The sequence below is a fragment of the Coloeus monedula genome, assembly GCF_965178545.1.
Source record: "Coloeus monedula genome assembly, chromosome: 1".
NCBI lineage: Eukaryota > Metazoa > Chordata > Aves > Passeriformes > Corvidae > Coloeus > Coloeus monedula.
The window spans coordinates 137524395-137542920 of record NC_138781.1 but is presented as its reverse complement, the minus strand read 5'-3'; the positions used below and the strand labels follow the sequence as shown (position 1 = coordinate 137542920).

Here is an 18526-nt window from a genome sequence, read left to right as displayed (position 1 = left end):
TCCAATGTCAGCAAGAGCACCTAGACTTAGAGGTGAACGTTGGCAATTCAAGGACTGAAACATTCAAATACTGAAGACCAAGATAAAGAGTCAGAAGCTGGGGGCTTTTTCCCCTGAACATGGGAAGTGAAAAGGACCAGACTTGCAATTGGTATGCTGTGCTCACTATAGTGCAGCACATTTTACTGCCTCTCTTGTCAGCCTGTTTAGACTTTTAAGATCATCACAAACAAGTGCAATGGAATTCCTTAATGTGCTACTGCTCATTCACAAAAATTGCCTAAGCACTCACTGCCAGCAGCAAGCATAAATTCAAATATCATCACAGGATGGCAAGTGTGGGCAGAGGACTACAAACCATCTTGTATGATGCATGTATGTAAGAGCAGTGGAACATTATTATCCTTGATCATACAAGGATGCAGTAAGAATCAATCTATATTATTACAATGGGCTCATCAGAATTAAGGTAAGGACAAGAAAAAAAGAGTACAAATCAAAACAGGCAGAAATTGTCTTACTTCTCATAAAAAGAGCCATTTTATGAGACTTCTAAATTTCTGTATGAATTTAAGAGTGCCTCCACAGTTATATGTAAAACCAAAAAATATCTACTCACCAGAGATGTCCATAAATGCTCGATCCCAAAACTCATCGACTGTATAGCATTCTGCAGAAGTGATATTGACTGAGAGAACAATATCATCCTCCACATACTTTAATATGAGATTGTTGATCACAATGTTGACATTGTTTACAACACGCCTAATCAAACTCTGAACATAACCTATAAAATAAAACAAATTGTTGGGAATGATAAGGAAGACATGGTAGACTCATTTATTTAGTAAAAAACAAAAAATCATTATTTCAATATGTTCATTATTTTCAACTTGCATTCTTTTTTTAAAATCAAAATTTAAACAAACTACGTATAATTGTACCTTCTTTACCCATAAAATAACATGACTTAAAACTCTAACATTCTGTGTAGTTGTTAAGTCAATCGCATCCTAGAAATGCAAGCTACTATTAAAAAAAATAGTTAAAAACTATGGCTACAATAGAGCATAGAAACTAATTAACTTTCAAACTAATTAAGGAAACAGAACACTATGGATTATTGTAGACAAAGAATTTTAACAATTACTTTTTTACTTGAGAGATATTTAAAAATAGGTTTGGAAAAGTGAACACCAGCTGCCGGGTTACTTTTCAAGTGTGCATATATCACACCTAGGTACTCCCTCAGTTTTTTTATAAGTTAACTAAGCATTAACACACCTGGTACCTTCTCATTCTAAAACCTAATACATCCACATCTTGTTCAGTAGGACCCCTGTGAGGCATTTCAAAAACAATTTCTGTCAACAACCCAAATAGTAAGCACCTGCACTGAAGCCTGTTGGGAACAAATCCATTTACATGCTTTTTAGAGGTAATGTGATTGGAAAAATCATCTCATCTGGGAATTCAGAGTATGTGGCTAACACTCATATTTTTAACAATATTGTAAAGAAACTAAATACTACCCATATTCATTTCTTTCATGTATATTGGATCTAACTATGGATCCGACTCACTTGTGCTGGAAAAAAGCAAGCCATAAAATTTCTGTTTTCAAATTTATAGCATTATGCACATCTAAAAATACATTTAATACACACTATCGAGTTCTAGTTTGGTGACTATGCTGAAAAAAGCCAGCTAATGATACAGGCTTAAATCCACAGGCTTCAAGAGCAGTTTTCTGAAACTTGCATTAAATAAGACTCATTTATATTGACAACTTTAATTCAAATTTAAAATTAAAATTAACATCAAAACACTGTCAGAACTACAAAAATACTTAAGTTGCTACTTCCATTCTACTCTGCTTTTTCTAGGTATTCATCTTTTTCATACTCAAATATAACTTTTCACCTTAGAGTATATGGAAAGTTTTACCATTACATAAGTGATTTTCCTGAGTTCCACAACTACGAATTTGCACAGCTGACATAAGACTTTTTTCCTTTTTTCAGGATTCAAAGTCAACGACCAGAAAAAGGAAATCCAGAAATGCAGTCAAATTCAGTGTTTTCAGAGCTTAGTACTGTCAGATTTCTAACATAATCTGAATTTGCTTCTTTTGCATACCAATCTAAAACTACTGAAGAATATCTGGAATAACTTGTTTTTAAGGATTTTCTCACTGACTCCTTCAAACGATAACATTGTTAGTTTATATGAATTCAGAAAACCAGATGTATTATTTCAATAATTAAGGGGCATAAGAGACCCATATTCATCACCAGAGTGATGTAAACTGAGCTGTATATAAACAGAAGGCAGCACAAGGCATTTAGCTCCTTTTCCTAATTTCAGCATAGAAATATTTTTGCAGACTATTTAACTAGCAACTATAAAATTATAACCAGTTATTTAATTATGATTTTAAAGCAAGCTACTAATTTCATAGAAGAAAGTGAAGCTGTCTTGCCACAGGTCCAAAGTTTTTTCAATATTTTGCTTTCAAGGGTCTTTCAAAGTGAATCTAATATACATTTTCCTGCTGTGAATGACAAAAACATTACATCATAGAAGGAAAAAAAGGCAAGTTGTATTGATAGTTTCCAGAGGCATTCAGGAAAAGAGCAACACCATTTTCATCTGTATGTCTTTTTGGCTGAGTGCATAAAAAGAGGGAGCAGAGTTCTATCTTCCAAATAAAATAGGGGTCATGGATTTCCTAAAAACTGTCTATGAAGGTATTTCCAAGCTAGTGGTACAGTATATTGTTAGAAGTATCACACAAAAGCCAGCTTCCTGGTTAAGTTTAGCTTCAAATATACTAGAAGCAGATTTTCAGATGTGAAGAACAGTCTTTTAAGAAACTGTAATTCCTACTATTCAAAACAGAATAAGAAAAACATCTGCAAGTTCATGTATAATAAAGGGTTTGTTGCTTTTCGTGTTTGGAGGGTTTTTTTAAAAGGGTTTTGTTTCAAATACAAGTGGGAAAAAGCAGGTAAAGGTTACTTATACTCCTGTGATTTCTAAGAATAACACTATGAGCATCTTTGCCACTGAAATATAGGTTTTCTACAGTAAGTGAATAAAACCACCAGAAAATCTGTAGAGCTAAATTCCTTCCTGAGGTGCAACACAAAATCCACAAGTATGTTTTTTTCAAACTGTCCAGAACCCAGGAGGCTGCACTGTTTATTAAGCACTACAAATGCAGTTTCAGATACAACACTCCAAAAACTTTGTATCTCTACAGTCATAGAATTGATAGCATCAGACTGGACACATCTAAACAAGCTTAGCAGGAGTCTATTGTCAGTTACATTTTTAGCTAAACTTTGCCTCTAGAGCTTCATCTCCAAGGACAATAAAACAAAAGGACAAATAAATCTTTTTTTAAAAAATACAGCACAAATATGATACACACATCCTCCAAGGACTGAAAAAAACCAACCAACCAACACCTGAGTAGATGACTCCACATCTAACTAAAGCTTAGGACATTTTACCACATAGGAGGTCTATACTAAACAGTGCTATTTGTCCACTCAAAAACAAAATCAAAGCCACCTGCATTTACAACTTTGTAGTTTACAAGAATTAATACAACTGTACTAATGCAATTTTGCCACACAGGAAGTAACTTACAAAAATCCTACAAATGTCACTGAAGGAAATAAAATAATACAATTTTTAGGTAGCCTTTGACTTTTGCTGTTTGCAGGTGTGACCCAAAGAACCGAATGCCAAGGAGCTGCCACAGCTGAAGCGCTGTCCATGGTAGGAAAAGGTTTCCCACAATTCCGAGCCACTGGAGTTTATCGGATCCCAAAGCTGTAAGAGACCCTCCAGACCTGGCTCCTCCAGTAATCATTCCAAAGCAAGATGATACTCTATAGCACAGAGTATTTCACACACTAAATTTCAATGTTGTCTTTTGATTCAAGTCAAGTATAAACTTTCTGTTAACAAAAGACAGCAAGAAAGCCTAACACAAAACTCTCATATCTTTAACCCATCTAAAATTACATGCCCCAGGAAGGCAAACTGCAATTCATTCCAGTACTCTCCAATTTTAATTTTCTGCATGAAACTTCATATCCAAATTCAGAGGCAATAGTAATCAGACACACAGTTCCTTAGACATTTTTATATCACAAAATATCTCCAAGTTCAGGATCCAAATTTCACATTCACATTCAAATTCCATATCCGGGAAAAAAAAAAAAGGTGAAAATCTCTACCAGTAGATACAGAGCTCAATAAAAAACATGAATAAAACATGAGAGAGTTTGGGTTGTTCAGCCTGAGAAAGAGAAGTCTCCAGAAATACCTTATAGCAACCTTCCAGTACCTAAAGGGAGTCTACAAGAAAGCTGGAGAGGGACTTTTCACAAGGGCATGTACCGATAGGACATGGGGTAATGGTTTTAAACTGAAAGAGGGCAGGTTTAGACTAGAAAATAGAAAGAAATTCTTTATTTTGAGGTACTGGAACAGGTTGCCCAGAGATGTTTTATTCAAGGCCAGACTGGATGGGGCTTTGAGCAAGCTGGTCCTAATGGAAGGAATCCCTGCCCATAACTGGGGGTTGGAACTAAATGATCTTTAAGGTTCCTTCCAATCCAAGTCATTCTATGATGCTACCTTGAACTACAAATGAGTTATGTGAATGTAAGAATTTGATGAAATGGAAAGAAAGGTTATCAGCATTAAACTACATTTTATTGTGATTTGGTTCTATTTTCTAGCATACAAGTATTTCACTAACCTTTATGTGATTTGTAGGTAGACAAAAATGTAACAATCTAACTTAAACACTGTGGCCATCTGAATAAACATTTGTATTTGAGTTAGAGAAAATACCTAACCAGCTTTTGAAATTTATGGATTACCTGGAGGTAAATCAGGGTCAGGAGAAGCAGATTGCTGAACTCGTCGTGATTTTACTGCTGATTTCGTGCTTTCTGTGGTACTGCGGTTTGTTGAACTGGAACCACAACTTTCGTGGTCTTCCGGCTAGAGGAAAAGAAAGCAATGAAGTCAACAAAACAGAAAGAAAATAAATGTGGGGAGAACTTGGTAAAGGTTCTGTAATTTCTGTTACTGTTTTTCCATCAATTCAATCCTGTATTACAGAAGTTAATACAAAACTAGCTGGACAACATAAAATTAATACTTTCACTAACTTTACTTTAAAAAGGAAACCTGTCATTTAAATATTCATTTCAATTGAATGTATTTCTTCTAGCTCCATTTCTGCTGAAATGTTTCTTCAGAGACACAGCCCTGCAGATTTCCAAAACAAGTATGAGAAACTACCTAATTGTATGAGCTTACATGCCTACTCATGAAACCACCTCAGATGGTTCCAAGATGTCAGACTCACATCCTTCCTAATACCACTAACTGAAGTTGATTCATAAAGCAAAATATTTTTGCAGACTTCTATAACAGTAAAACATGACCCCAGAAAAGATAAATGAACTGAGGGCACCTGCTCCTCTTGAGCTTCTATATAGCTCATTCAACATAAGGAATTCAGAAGCAGAAACATGGCTCATAATTACAGAATGTGATAAAAGCCTTACAGGATGAGAGTCGCAGACACAAGAAAACCTTAATTAGCTGAATCTAGGATTTTAAAGACACCAGTAGTATTCCCATTACATTCCAGAATGACAGTTTAACAACCAGGCTCAAGTGTAAGAAAGCCAAGAGAAGTAATGCAAATACTCTTGCAAATGTATTAAAAGAACAGGTTAAAGAGGATGCAAACACAGCTTTTGACCTAAGCCAAATTACTTTGATAGATACAGTCTCTCGCAGAAAAAGTGAAAAATGCTTTCTGGGTCATGCCACTTATCACTTTGCTCACAAAAAGAAGCTTTGGGAAACAAATGTCAAGTACCACAGTATGAACTATAATATTCTTAAGTCCTCTTAACACCAAAAAGCAAGCAGCTTAAACTGTGCTGGGTTTTTGTACAGGATAGATCATGTGTTTCCCCACATGCTGCCTGGTATTTCTAATAATCTCAGAGAAATTACAAAAGAGAATCTTCCCATTACTTGCTTTTTGATGTGGATTTTTTTTTCCATTGAAAAAATTAAGTTACATGCAATGATACATTTTAAATGTAAGTCTAAAACTTCAAAAGTAACTGAAGAAATTTTTTCCTTCCACTCTGTACTTAGAACAACAAAACAGGGAAACTTTCTGATACAATGGAAATACCATTTCACTAAGAAAAAAAAAAGAGCAATATAATCTTAGTTGGGGAAAAAATAAAATTAAGATAGAAGCTTTAACTTATTTGGGGCAATTGCATAAGACAGACATATTCATATATTAGAAGACTAGCTGATAGCTTCTAAAAGAAGGATGAGGTACCACAAAGGATTTGAGATCTTCCAGTAACAAATACAGTATTGAAAAGCAAGCTGTTGGATGTTTTTTAATTTATGGTTATTTGGCAATTTTAATCATACAGGAAAGTCTCATTCCAGTGCATAAAAACCCTGAAATGAGTGTTGAGCATCAACTCTGTTTAGAGGGCATTTGTTTGTTTTGTTTGTTTACTCATCTCTGACAAACTTCTGATACTTTTCATTGAGGAATGCAAATCTCCTGAAGACTCTCTCTGAACTTCGAACTATGGAGCAATTTCATTAGAAAACCACCTCTCTCTTCATGGCATACCTGACAGAGATAAAGCAAGAGCTTCAAGCTTTCATTAAGCCCAGTGTGACGGAAGCCTCTTCATCAACATGTATTTTGCCATTAGCAAAGCTCAACACTCCTTCCTCTCCAGTTTACTGAGAAAACTTAGATCATCACTTTCAATCTAAAATTTTTGAAATAACTTTTAGCTATACTCTTTCTTGGAAACTAGTTCATGTGTAGCATGAAAATATTTTTTCAGATAAGTGACTATACAACTACTTATATTTTGAACTTGCAAAAAAGCCCAAGCTCAATTACCACATTTTCTTTTTTCCCAAGCTCCCTCAATTACCACATTTTCTTCTTTCCCAAACTCCCTCATGGGTTGCACAGAATGCTGTGCTGCACCTTGGTCTGATAGGATCACATTACACTTGACTTTTAATATTTATGTCAGCTACAAATAAAGAGAACAGGGGACAAGGGAATGAGGAAATTCTTTTTCTAAAGTGTTAACTCTATCAAGCCTGATTACATTCAAGTCTAACTTTTCTATCTACATACTGCTACAATTATGCTCAATACATGTTCTCAAAACTTCATAAAATCTATGCAGTATTTTTGAGTATTACGAGCAAAGATTAAGTAAGACTGGTTTAAGCTCTTACCAGTTTCAGAGAGCTAGGAATAAACACTAGTACTGTGGCTTTTGAGAAGGGATTGGTTTTTTAAAGGAAAGGGAAGGAGAATCCTTAGAGTTAATTTTGAAACAAAGTCTCAAATCTCAACCTATAAACACATTAAATATAATAACCTTTTTATATTTCCCTGAGCTACAAGTCTGTTGTGATGGAAAATGGTTGGAAATCATTTACAGCAATTTGGACCTAAACACAAGCAAAAATGTACATGTTCCAAAAGGGTGCCAAAACAAAAAACAAATTTTTATCAGAAATATACCTGTGTGACTCAATCCATATGAAGTAACAGAGTACACCTACATTTGAGAAGAATTCAACCTGACATTTGAAAAAAAAGGGTGGGGTTTTTTTTTAATCTGGGATAACATCCATTCATTTCCTTACATTACACAATTATCAAAAATATTTTAGAGCTGCATGGGCTGTTTTTGGGTTTTTTGAGCATGAACACACACCATTTTTCACAAGAGTTACTGATACTTTATAAGCCAAATGTATTCTCCAATTACTGAAAGATGATAAGAGTGGCCATGAACTTATAAAAATTACATTCCTAAGTACACATATATCCAAAAGGTTTCTGTATCTGCACACTTCTGCTCAATGTTAACTTTTAAGAGCACACTATTAATTTCTCAAACATGTGGTTGTCTCATAATCCCAGAAGTAAAACATGTTCATTAAAGAGATGGGGAAAGTTCCAAGGAAACTGCCAAAACTAGCATAATTATGAAACTATTTAAAACTGGAACCAACTAGAGTCACACGCTGTGTCTAGATCACAGTGATGTCATCAGTAACACCCAGCCAAAAAGCACTAAAATTACTGCGCTCCCATAAATCCACCTCACACCAGATGACAAACACTTAAAAGTTGAAGTCAAAATCATAATGGTGGTGGGAAGGGAGTTACATTCTAGAAGTGCTAATAACTATAGTTACGATATGAGATTTGACAAACTTCCATTAATTTTAGGATTAATGATAGTGATTCCAAACAATAGTCACAGCATTGGAAAACTAAAAATACTCATGATATATCTAGAGTGATGATTTTTAGATAAGACAATTCATGTACAAAAGTATCTTTTCCCACTAGCTTGTATCATAAGTAGAGCCCAGAAAACTTAAATTTGAACAAGAGGTCCTGGTTTGGAGTGCTGTTATGCAAAGATAATAAATACAATTTTGCACAACCAGGCTCCTTTTTCACTTTTGACAGATGTGTCAGATCCAGTAGTCAGCCGAAATGTTTTTATGAAGCACTATGGTTAGTTCTAGAACTATGTAAGTCATGAGTAAAATGCTAGCACTATGGTTAGTTCTAGAACTATGTAAGTCATAAGTAATATGCTAAAGACACCTAGGCTAGTAAAGTTATATTTGAGCTCCTCAGTCAATTTTCTACTGCAATTTAAAACCATTACTACAAGGTTTAGAGCAAATTACAACTGACAATACCTGAACACAACTATAACAGATGAGGTTTATTTTGATCTTTTCTAGTAAGAGGAGTTTATAATCTTTGTTCATTATTCTTTCCTTTGTTTGTTATGTTTTCCAAATTCAAAATAGTTTTCTCCTTTAAAAAGACACTTATTTTAAAACACACAAATCCTACTCAGTGTGCAAGATCTCCAAAATGCCTCAGCAGCACACTTTATGGGAAAATAATGTTCTCTTGGAGATCACTTGGCTATTTATGCAAGTACTGTCCCTCTGCTTTCATAAAACCAAGTTAGACAAAGAAAACCGGGCTCCATAAAAACAAAGAAGAAGAAACTGTTTAAAACCAATGAACATTACGAATTAAAATTTTAAAACCCAAACTGACTCAAATTACCTACTACACAAATTTGCAGAGTGATCTCCATACCCATTTTTTCCTTTTTGTCTATAAAATTTGCTTTTTCTCATCCTTTATCATTTCTAAAACAATAAGCTTAATATCCTTTACAAGTCATTAAAAGACATCCATTCATATTTCTGTAAAATGTATTTTAAATAGCAAGGCGCAAAAACTGGGAGAGTAGAACTTATTTCCCACTAGTGGACAGTGCTCATATGGCTGAGTAATTGGCTGCCTGTGGCAAGGCTAGAAGCAACATTCAGGATGTGTTCATTTTAGCAAGGCCTTTGATACAGTCTCCTCACACACCTCATTCACAGACTGGTGAGATATCAACTGGAGAGTGGGAGTTCAGTGGAAGAGTGGCTGGACCACTGAGCTTGAAGGGTTGTGTTCGGAATACAAAGTCCAGCTAATGACTGGTTACTTGTGGCATCCTTGAGAGATCAGTACCAAGCCCACGGCGTTTAACATCCATACTAAAGACGTGAGAGATGGGATAGAGTGCACCCTCATCAAAACTGTGGATAGCACCAACCTAGGGAGAGGAACTGCTGGGTAAGGCTGCTATTGATAGGGTCCTCAAGGGGCTGAAGAAATGAGCTGTCAGGAACTCAGTGAAATCCAGATGTAAATACTGAGTGCTGGAGTACGTGGGATAAAGATACTCTGGAGCTGCAGACTAAAAGCCAAACTGCTAGAAAGCAGCTTTTCAGAAACCAATCCAAGGGTCCCAGGGGACAGCAAGCTGCCCATGAGCCAGCAGCATGTCCTTGCTGCAAAGGCCAACTCTGTGCTGGGCTGTATTAGCAAGGGTGAAGCCAGGGGCACAATTATTTTCTGCCTTTAGCTCCCTGTGAGACACTGTATGGAATACTGCACCCAGTCTAGGGTGTCTAGGGCTCTCCAAGACACCCCAGAAGCAGATCCTAGAGAGGACCACCATGGTGGTTGGGGCACAGGAGCAACGTCCTGTGCTCTCTCTCAGAGGAGATTGAGATAAATTAGGGTTGTCCAGCCTGGAGAAGGGTGATCTGACTGCTGCCTACAGCTACATACTGAGAGGGTACAGAGAAGTGGGTGCCAGGCTGTGTCTGTTGCCACTCATCTTTTCACGGTACAAATCTGAAACATGCAATTCCAAGCAGGGCAAGCTCTTTTTCATCAGAAGGGTGATCAAGTATTGAACTGGCTACCCAAAGAGGTGGTAGAGTCTCAGTCCTTGGAGCTCTTCAGCACTTTGCTGGCCAAGCCCTGCAGCAATCTGCTCTAACTAGACTTGCTTTGGGCATGAAGTTCAACAGAAATTGTTCCAAATTGCACCATGACTCCTCTGTATGTGAAAATGAAACAAAAAGTAATACAATTTTTTTAAAAATACTATCTTTAAAATACTATAATTTTGTTAAAATGGTAAGCGCCATCAAGATCTTGCTTTCAAAAGGGTATCTGGTTCTTTTCCACTGGTATACAATTGCTAATCTGCATTATGCATAAACAGAGAAATTGATCCATCTTACACTTCTAACCTCAGAATAACACTTCTGCTGGATAACACAGGTTAAGCACTACTTAGAAATTAGTACAGAAAAATAATTTTATTTTGTTTCTAATGAACAGCAAACTAGAAGCATAAGACTGAAACAGAGAAAATCCAGTGACCTAAATATGACATTTGTATATCTTTTGCAAGGTGTGATTTAACACCCTAATGCACATTAACATTAAAATTATGTTAATATATGTATATTTTAAAACTACGACAGTATAGAACACTGAAGACAATTTAGCCAAATCAGGTTGTGTTACAATTTTGCAGAATAATTAAGGAATTCTGTATTACATATAGAAATTACAGGTTCTCTATATACACTTCCAGTACTTTCAAAAGACTATTTGAGACTGTTCATTTTTATTTCACTGTAACAAAACTCAGTTTTAAATCTTTTCAAATCACGTATCTCAGAGTGAGTGCTCAGAGACTGAGCTGTCTTTCTCTATGGCAGATGAGAACATGCTGGAAAGTCTTTATTTCTACCAAAGTTTTTTTCAGTACTATTTCCTGTAGAAACATGTCAAAAATAAACTCTTATTATGTCCCAGACTACAAAGGAGAAATACCAATGAATTTGGGGCAGAGAGTGGGGCAAACAAACAAGATTTAAGTTTGGTTAACAGAACAGACAAACTGGAGCAACCAAGAAATAATTTAATCAAGGGGTCAGCCTCCATTTGCCTCTTGCTGCATGTGATCTTGGCTGACGTTAAATTAACAGGAACAACCAGCAGCGATGCCCAACAAGGCACACTTAAGATACCCGCATTAGATGAGGATGCTACATCCACCTCCCAGTGTTAGCATAAGCCACGTTTTGTTAATTCTACATTAGCACAGCACAGTCTACTCCAAAATAGAGGTATAAGTTAAAAATTCACACAAATGCTGTGGACAGGCTAAAAAGCTGCCACAGCAGCCTCAGAGGTAAACCAGGAAGCTTTGTAAGGAATCTGTTTGCACTGATATCTAAAACGTGTGCCGTCTTCATATTGATTTCTAGACAACAACATCTCCCTGTGATGTTGCTACTGTTTTGATTAGCTGATTATCCAGGGCATTTGAAAGGAACATTCCTTTGTTTACAAGAAAAGGAGCTGTCAAGCGTCTGAAAGTCTATGGTGATAAGGTCATAGAGCCAAAGATAAATAAAACAGGCTGCTCTCACTAAGTGGTTCTCAGAAATACACCCCAATTTCTCAACACTCAAGACAGAGTAACAAATAAAATTACTTTGCAAGTTCTTTTTGAGGGTAGTTGTACAAATATCTTCTTTTCATTATGTAAAGAAAGTTATATTAAAAACTGTTAAGTGATCATCTAGTAAAGTTTGTGATAAATTTACTGTAGTTTTAAAAAATTATGAGGCCACCTACCATGATGTAAGTGCCTTTTAATAGAAATAAACATCTCAAAATTACTTTTCTGCAATTTCTCCTAGGATAAGCTTTTTCAAAATTTCATTCCCACGTGTTACAGGAAGTTTGTGCAGTGCTTTGCTTGGGGGAATATGGGTGGGTGGTGTTAATTCCGTAACATTATTCCGCGTTTAATATCAAACAAAGTGAAGTCTGATCTATGACTAGAACTCTCAGAGCTACCAAAAAAAAAAAAAAAAAAAAAAAAAAAAAAAAAAAAAAAAGAAATATTACCAATAGCAACTGAAGGCTATACTCAAGATTTAGTATCACTGTAGAAGCAAAGATGGAAGGGATAAAAAAAGTCAGTTCTGACATGTTTGTTTCACAGAAGTCACAGTGCATAGAACTCTAACTCAGTAACTCTCACACCAGGCTGACTGAAAGGAAAAGTCAGGAGGAAAGACATAGCAGAAAGACTAGTGCTAGGTGAGCTCCTTCAGCAAAACTGGTAATGTGAGCTAAAATTCTGCCCCATATATTCTCTGTGACTGAAAATGAGAAAGAAGAGTGACCAAAACAATTTCACCCTGAAGGACTAGGAGAAAAGAGCGACAGGAAATACACTCAGGAAAACAGACTGCAAACCCAAGAGAAGTAGCCCACAACATTTTTATTCTCTTTTCCAAATTGCGTTGAGAAACAAGTAAATAAAATTAAGAGAGATAAAAGAACTGATACCTATTCAAAAATCTCTTGAAAATTAAGTGAGAACAAAATAGGATAGATATTCCAAGTTTAAACAATTTATCTCCACACAAAAAAATTCCAGACCAGTTTGTTTCACTGTCATCCAGCCTAACACAAAATTTGGGATCTCTTAGAGGAGCATCTCACCCTCTTACAGATCCAGCTACTGAACTGGCCAGCACTGCAACAAACAAACATTTTTACACCACCTGCTTACATTTTTGTGTGTGCTATTTTGGAAGACACTGTACCAAAGACTGGACATACTCTCATCCTTGTTGCAGGTACCTTGGAATATTGAGAATGGCTGAGAACTACTTCTCCAGCATTTATCAACTATGTTCCTGCAGTGTTCACCATGACATCAAATCTCACTGTAATCATGGCTCAGTTGTATCACCGATTCATCAAACAACAACTGCGAACCGCTAGCAAAAGCTTGATCCATTAAGGTCACTCTCTCATACTCTCTTCCACCTGCCAGAAGGCTAGCACTCATCTCCAGCACTATTTCAACTGGCACCAGACTTCACCAAGACATCACTTTCTTTTGTGGTGGTACATGATTGAGTGTATTTGTTTCCCCACGTGGTTCTGATGGGTTGTAGCTCACACTTTCTTTAGAGGGTACTTTCCCCTAACAAATTTCCTACTGGATTTTATTAGAAAGCCAGACCTCATGTGCAAGAATTTTCTCCACCAAGCACCTGCCAAGGATGTAGTAATAATTTTTATTACAACATAACCTTGCCACCCACTTCCTCCAGAAAAAGGTAGAATACTGTCCAGACCAAATTTTCTCCTAATCCCAAACACTACTGAACAGCAGACCTACAGCAGGGTCCCAGCAAATTGAGTAATCCTCAGCTCTCAAATTTCCATCATCACAACAAACCTCTGACATATAACAGTGAAAGGCCTGAGGCACAAAGCTTTGCCTGGAGAACCTGCTATCCAAGCAAGCTCTTTTCAGTGCTGAGCATCATTTGGCTAGAGCTTGGCTTTTGGCAGGTGCTGGGGACAGAAAGAGAGCAAAGAGGTAATGAAATGGCAAGGAATTAAACATGTCAATGTCAAAAGGAAGAGTATACCCACTAGAGTCTCTCCAGCTGCTATTGATTTTCGTAAGTGTTTAGGTTATCCTTACAGTGACTAATTCTCCATCAAAATTGTTTGAAACTACACAGGAGGTTCAAAATTTCATGGGGCAGCGCAAAAAAAGAGGCAGAGAAGACTGAATGACAAAGCCATGCACATCTGGTTTTCTTAAGATTTCAATCTTAAAACCCAATGCAACTGAAAAGCATTTGGGTCAGAGATTTTAGCCTAGATGTCCTTTCTTCCTCAGTTACTGTACGAGATAGGTCCAAGCAAAATTTGAGCTTGTGGCCATTCTTCACAGAACACACAACAGGGAATTTTTCCCAAGGCAGCACTTTTCAGGACATTTTTTCCAGTACAGGAAGGTTCAAGTAGAAACATTTCTCAGCCACAGGTACAGGAAGACTAAAACACTGAAGCTTTCACTGCATTCTGCAAATTCAGAAGCATGGGCATTTCATTAAAGAAAAACTAAGATCTCAGCATACAGTACAATCTACAGAAGGAGACTGGAACACCAACACAACACTAATAAAAAATTATTCTCCTTTTTAAAAACTAAGCACAACCTTTACAAAAATAATAGTAATATAGTAATAACAGTAACACAGTAAAAGTAATAATAGTATTTACAAAAAAAAGCACTTTTTAGTGCTATGTTAAGATAAAACTTCATTTTCTAACTTATTTCCAGTAGTTCTCATGTAGTATGCTTTTCATCCATTCTATGAACATACATGTTACATTATATAATTGTATTAATGCGATGTATGAATACCCAAACAGGTTTAACAAAGTCTACTGAGTATAACTGTACATCAAATTTTAGATACTTCCATATACCTGTCTGAAACATCATTTCTCTTAACTTGCATAGTATCCTTACTTCATTATTTAGTTGTCTCAAGCAAAACCTCCACATAATTTTCCCAAAATGCTTGTCGTCTAACTTTCGAGTACACATTAATAGCTCTGCTGTATTTCTAACAACTCACTTGAGAATTTGTACTTTATTTTTATTCTTGCTTTTTAAGCTAGACTTCAGACACCATGATGGAGAAGTACAGATTTTCACCAAATGTAATTTATCAATTACATCTTATTTAAATAACATTATTTAAAACTATTGGACTAAACTACAAAGCTGGCTGAATGGCTGCAAAAACTTCCTGGTTAATCAGTGTTAAAAAGTACATATAAGAGCAATTTACTCAAAACATGTAGTTACAGGTTTTCTACTTATAATCAGTCTTTTCTTTTGCAATTGTCAGTCTGTAATATGTAGAGCATTTCAGAAAACTTATTGCTATTTATAATGCTCTACTTATTAAGTAAGAAAGCTTTTGAAACATTAACTTAAACCTAAATAAACAGTAATTTATCTTCTAAAACAGCCAGCACTCTATCACACAATACCACCAGAATCCTATATATTAAGTCAAGTGCAGCCATCAGCACTACACTGTAAATGTTGCAAACTTTTACATAAAATGTCTACATTCTAACATAACGTAACTTTTTATCACATTGTTTAATTTAAAATACAGTGTACCTGCTCTCAGGCAGTATGGACTTTATACCAGGATTCAACATTTGTTACTCTTTCTAGTGAACACCGTGCACATGTCACTTCCTTACACAAATCTGAACATTCAGAATTCAAATATACCTTTTTTAGTACTAACTAAATGGATGATTTTTAATATCAAATAAAAAAATACCTTCTTCCAAATCTGGGCCAACCATTTTGAATGGAAAATATATTTTATCCTTGGTAAAAGTTGCAATGAAAGAATAAGTACATGTTTAAAACAAGGTAGGAAAGTGAGTGTCAGAAAGAAATGAAGTTGAGTGCCCAAGGGAACAAAACACATAAACATTCTGAAAGGAGCTGGGGAGACAGGACTGTTACTGTTTGTGCTCAACTGTGACTCCAGCCACGTGCAACAGGAAGAAATTAAAAACTGGACAACAGGATGGAGAAATAAGATTGAAAACAACTTGGGGGAAAAAAATATGTATGTGGGAAAGTAAAAAAAGCTTGGAAATATCTTCTAATCTCACATAATGCCAAGAAGGAAAGCTCAGAGTGCATTTCGTGAAGAAGAAGAAAATACTGTATCTTGTTTCAAATCAAAACACGGAACATCATCTGTAACAAAACTACAGAATAACATCAGCTAAGAAATAAAAAGTTAAAAAAGAAATTAAAACTCACAGAAATATTCTCTTACATCATTAATTCATCGTGATTTTACCTATTAGTTTACATTGTGAGATCTGTTTTATAAATTTAAGTTTGACACAAATAATCACACATAACATACCATTAAGTTGTCAACTCATTCTGGTTTCACCAACACTCCTTTTACAAAGTATTACAATTGTGGATAGTTGCAGCACCTTCAAGAACTAACCTAAGGTGTACTATCCAAACTACTATAAATTCATGTAAGTGCAACTGCATTCATGTCAAACTAAAAGAGCTTTTCTTGACTGATGGTTTTTATCTGCAGTCCTGAAGAGCAACAGAAAATTTCATTAGTCAGAAAGCAAATCCCTCACTTTATAGATAAGTCTTTCTGTAAACTTTAGGTAATACCAATAACTTAAGGACTAGGACAATCGAGGATTGTCCGACACCCAGGGACAATCACCCAGGAATCACGTTCATGCTTTAGCACCCTCCTGTAGCACAGACCATGGTCCTTTCACTCATGAATCCACCATACCAGACACCCTTGATTTATTCTATCCAGGCAGGTCTCCTCACTACTCTCCTCTTTCTCCTTCTCCCTCAAACAGCCAGTGGACCAGATCTTTACCCCATATTTCACAGAGCAAACTGAACCAAGTTAGAAACTGCAACTACCACTTCTGAATGTGTCTTATATACCATTAAAATAAATATCCAAACAGCGTTTCAAAAACTATGTTTGTTCAACAAAAAGTATTGACACATACATACTTCTAAGTAGCTCTGGAAATGTAAGGCTCTAAACCCCATCATTTTGAGTCATGCTTTATTCTGAATCTTCTCATGTAAGCATGGTCAACCGATTCTCAAGACTTACTGTTGTGGGAGGAACACAAGTTTGTGATTTTTTGAACAAAGAGATGAAGTATTTATTTTATACCTTATCAGAAAAAAACTGCATCTAGCTTTCATATAGTTAGCAGGCCTGTACATTATTTCCAAATTTCCTAGCAAAGAAGACAGGATGCAAAAAACCACACACCTCCAAACTGAAAAAATATTGAAGCACTGAGTGCCTAAATAGTCCTTTCTGTGTGTGCGAGTCTCAAAATCAGATTGTAAGCAGCAATAGAAGGTCCAAAGAAACAATATACTGCATATAAAGGAAGTTACCGCATGACATGATTGTGGCTACGTATATGAGTCTTAACATAGCCACACAAGGATTTCTGAATATCCGTGCTTTTAACTACTGACTGTGCTCCCTACATTGTGACTTTCTATGTTTCTAGAAACACCATCTGGCCGTTAGAACTTCATCCTAATCCTGCTTCGTCTGTGGAAGTACACAGGCACGCTTACATGTAGGTAAGTACTTGAACCAAATGATGAACAGCAGATTTCTACCCACAGGTATTCTTTCTTTAAGCTATCCCATACTCCAACAAGTATTAGAATGAAAAGAGATAGTTTAAGTAGAAAAAGTGTATAAAAATTAATCTAAAATACAATCAAAGAGTTGCAATTTCAATGTGGTGGCTAAAAAAAATAAGAGATGCCATACTGGAGATAGACAACCTGTGGGGTCCAGTAGCTCTTTGAAAAATAAATTAGGAACAATGTAGATTAAAAAAAAGAGCAACAACATTATGAAGCCAAAAGTTCATGCCAAATCATGATACAGGGTATTTTAAAGTTATCAATTGTATATATAATTTTACAATTTTCATTAAAACTCTAGATTACAAAAAAAAAGAAAAAAACAACAGAAACAACAACAACAACAACAAAACAGTCACAGTGCTATCCTTTAACTACAAATTTAAGTTATGAATACTTCATACAGATATACAGATGCAGGCTTACAAAAGTGTCATTTCTAACTAAAACTTAATATGTAACATAAAACCTAAGGATATTTCCACTTCTACTGTTCTTTTGTGGCTGAATTATAATCACATTACGTGCACACTTGCCTATTATAAACCCTCTGCTCCCACTCGCAAATGTACTATATTACAGACCTTAATTACTTTCCAAAAAAGACTACTTCATTAGGGTATTTTTGTAATGCTCATCAGTGTAGTATATAAATAAAAGATTAACACACACAGTATATGTAGATATGCTTAGAGCTAAACCAACAAGCAGTTACATATGGTTTTCTGCATGTATACTTACATATTTATAAACTTTTGCTTAAAGTTTCAGATATCTAATATCATTATCTATTAAGACATTGTTTTACAGCTTCTTCCATGAATAAAATGTCCCATAACTATCTCCATGGACTGAATTCATACTAGAGTTTTTCCCCTAGATCCAGTATGCAAAGTAGA

The 18526-nt window shown here is 35.7% G+C and overlaps 1 protein-coding gene across 5 annotated transcripts in view; it reads right to left on the bottom strand.

The window, feature by feature from the left end:
• Positions 1 to 18526, bottom strand: part of VPS13B (vacuolar protein sorting 13 homolog B) — a 436535-nt gene that overhangs the window by 384536 nt on the left and 33473 nt on the right. For all 5 annotated transcript variants that reach the window (XR_014226320.1, XM_082279593.1, XM_082279594.1 and 2 more), the window contains exons 4-5: positions 4905 to 5028; positions 620 to 787 (exon numbers count right to left, since the gene is read on the bottom strand). Coding sequence is in view for 4 of the 5 variants with exons in the window: in XM_082279593.1 (XP_082135719.1) it covers positions 620 to 787; positions 4905 to 5028 (292 nt within the window). In the remaining variant the exon portion in view is untranslated. The remainder of the gene's footprint in view (positions 1 to 619; positions 788 to 4904; positions 5029 to 18526) is intronic.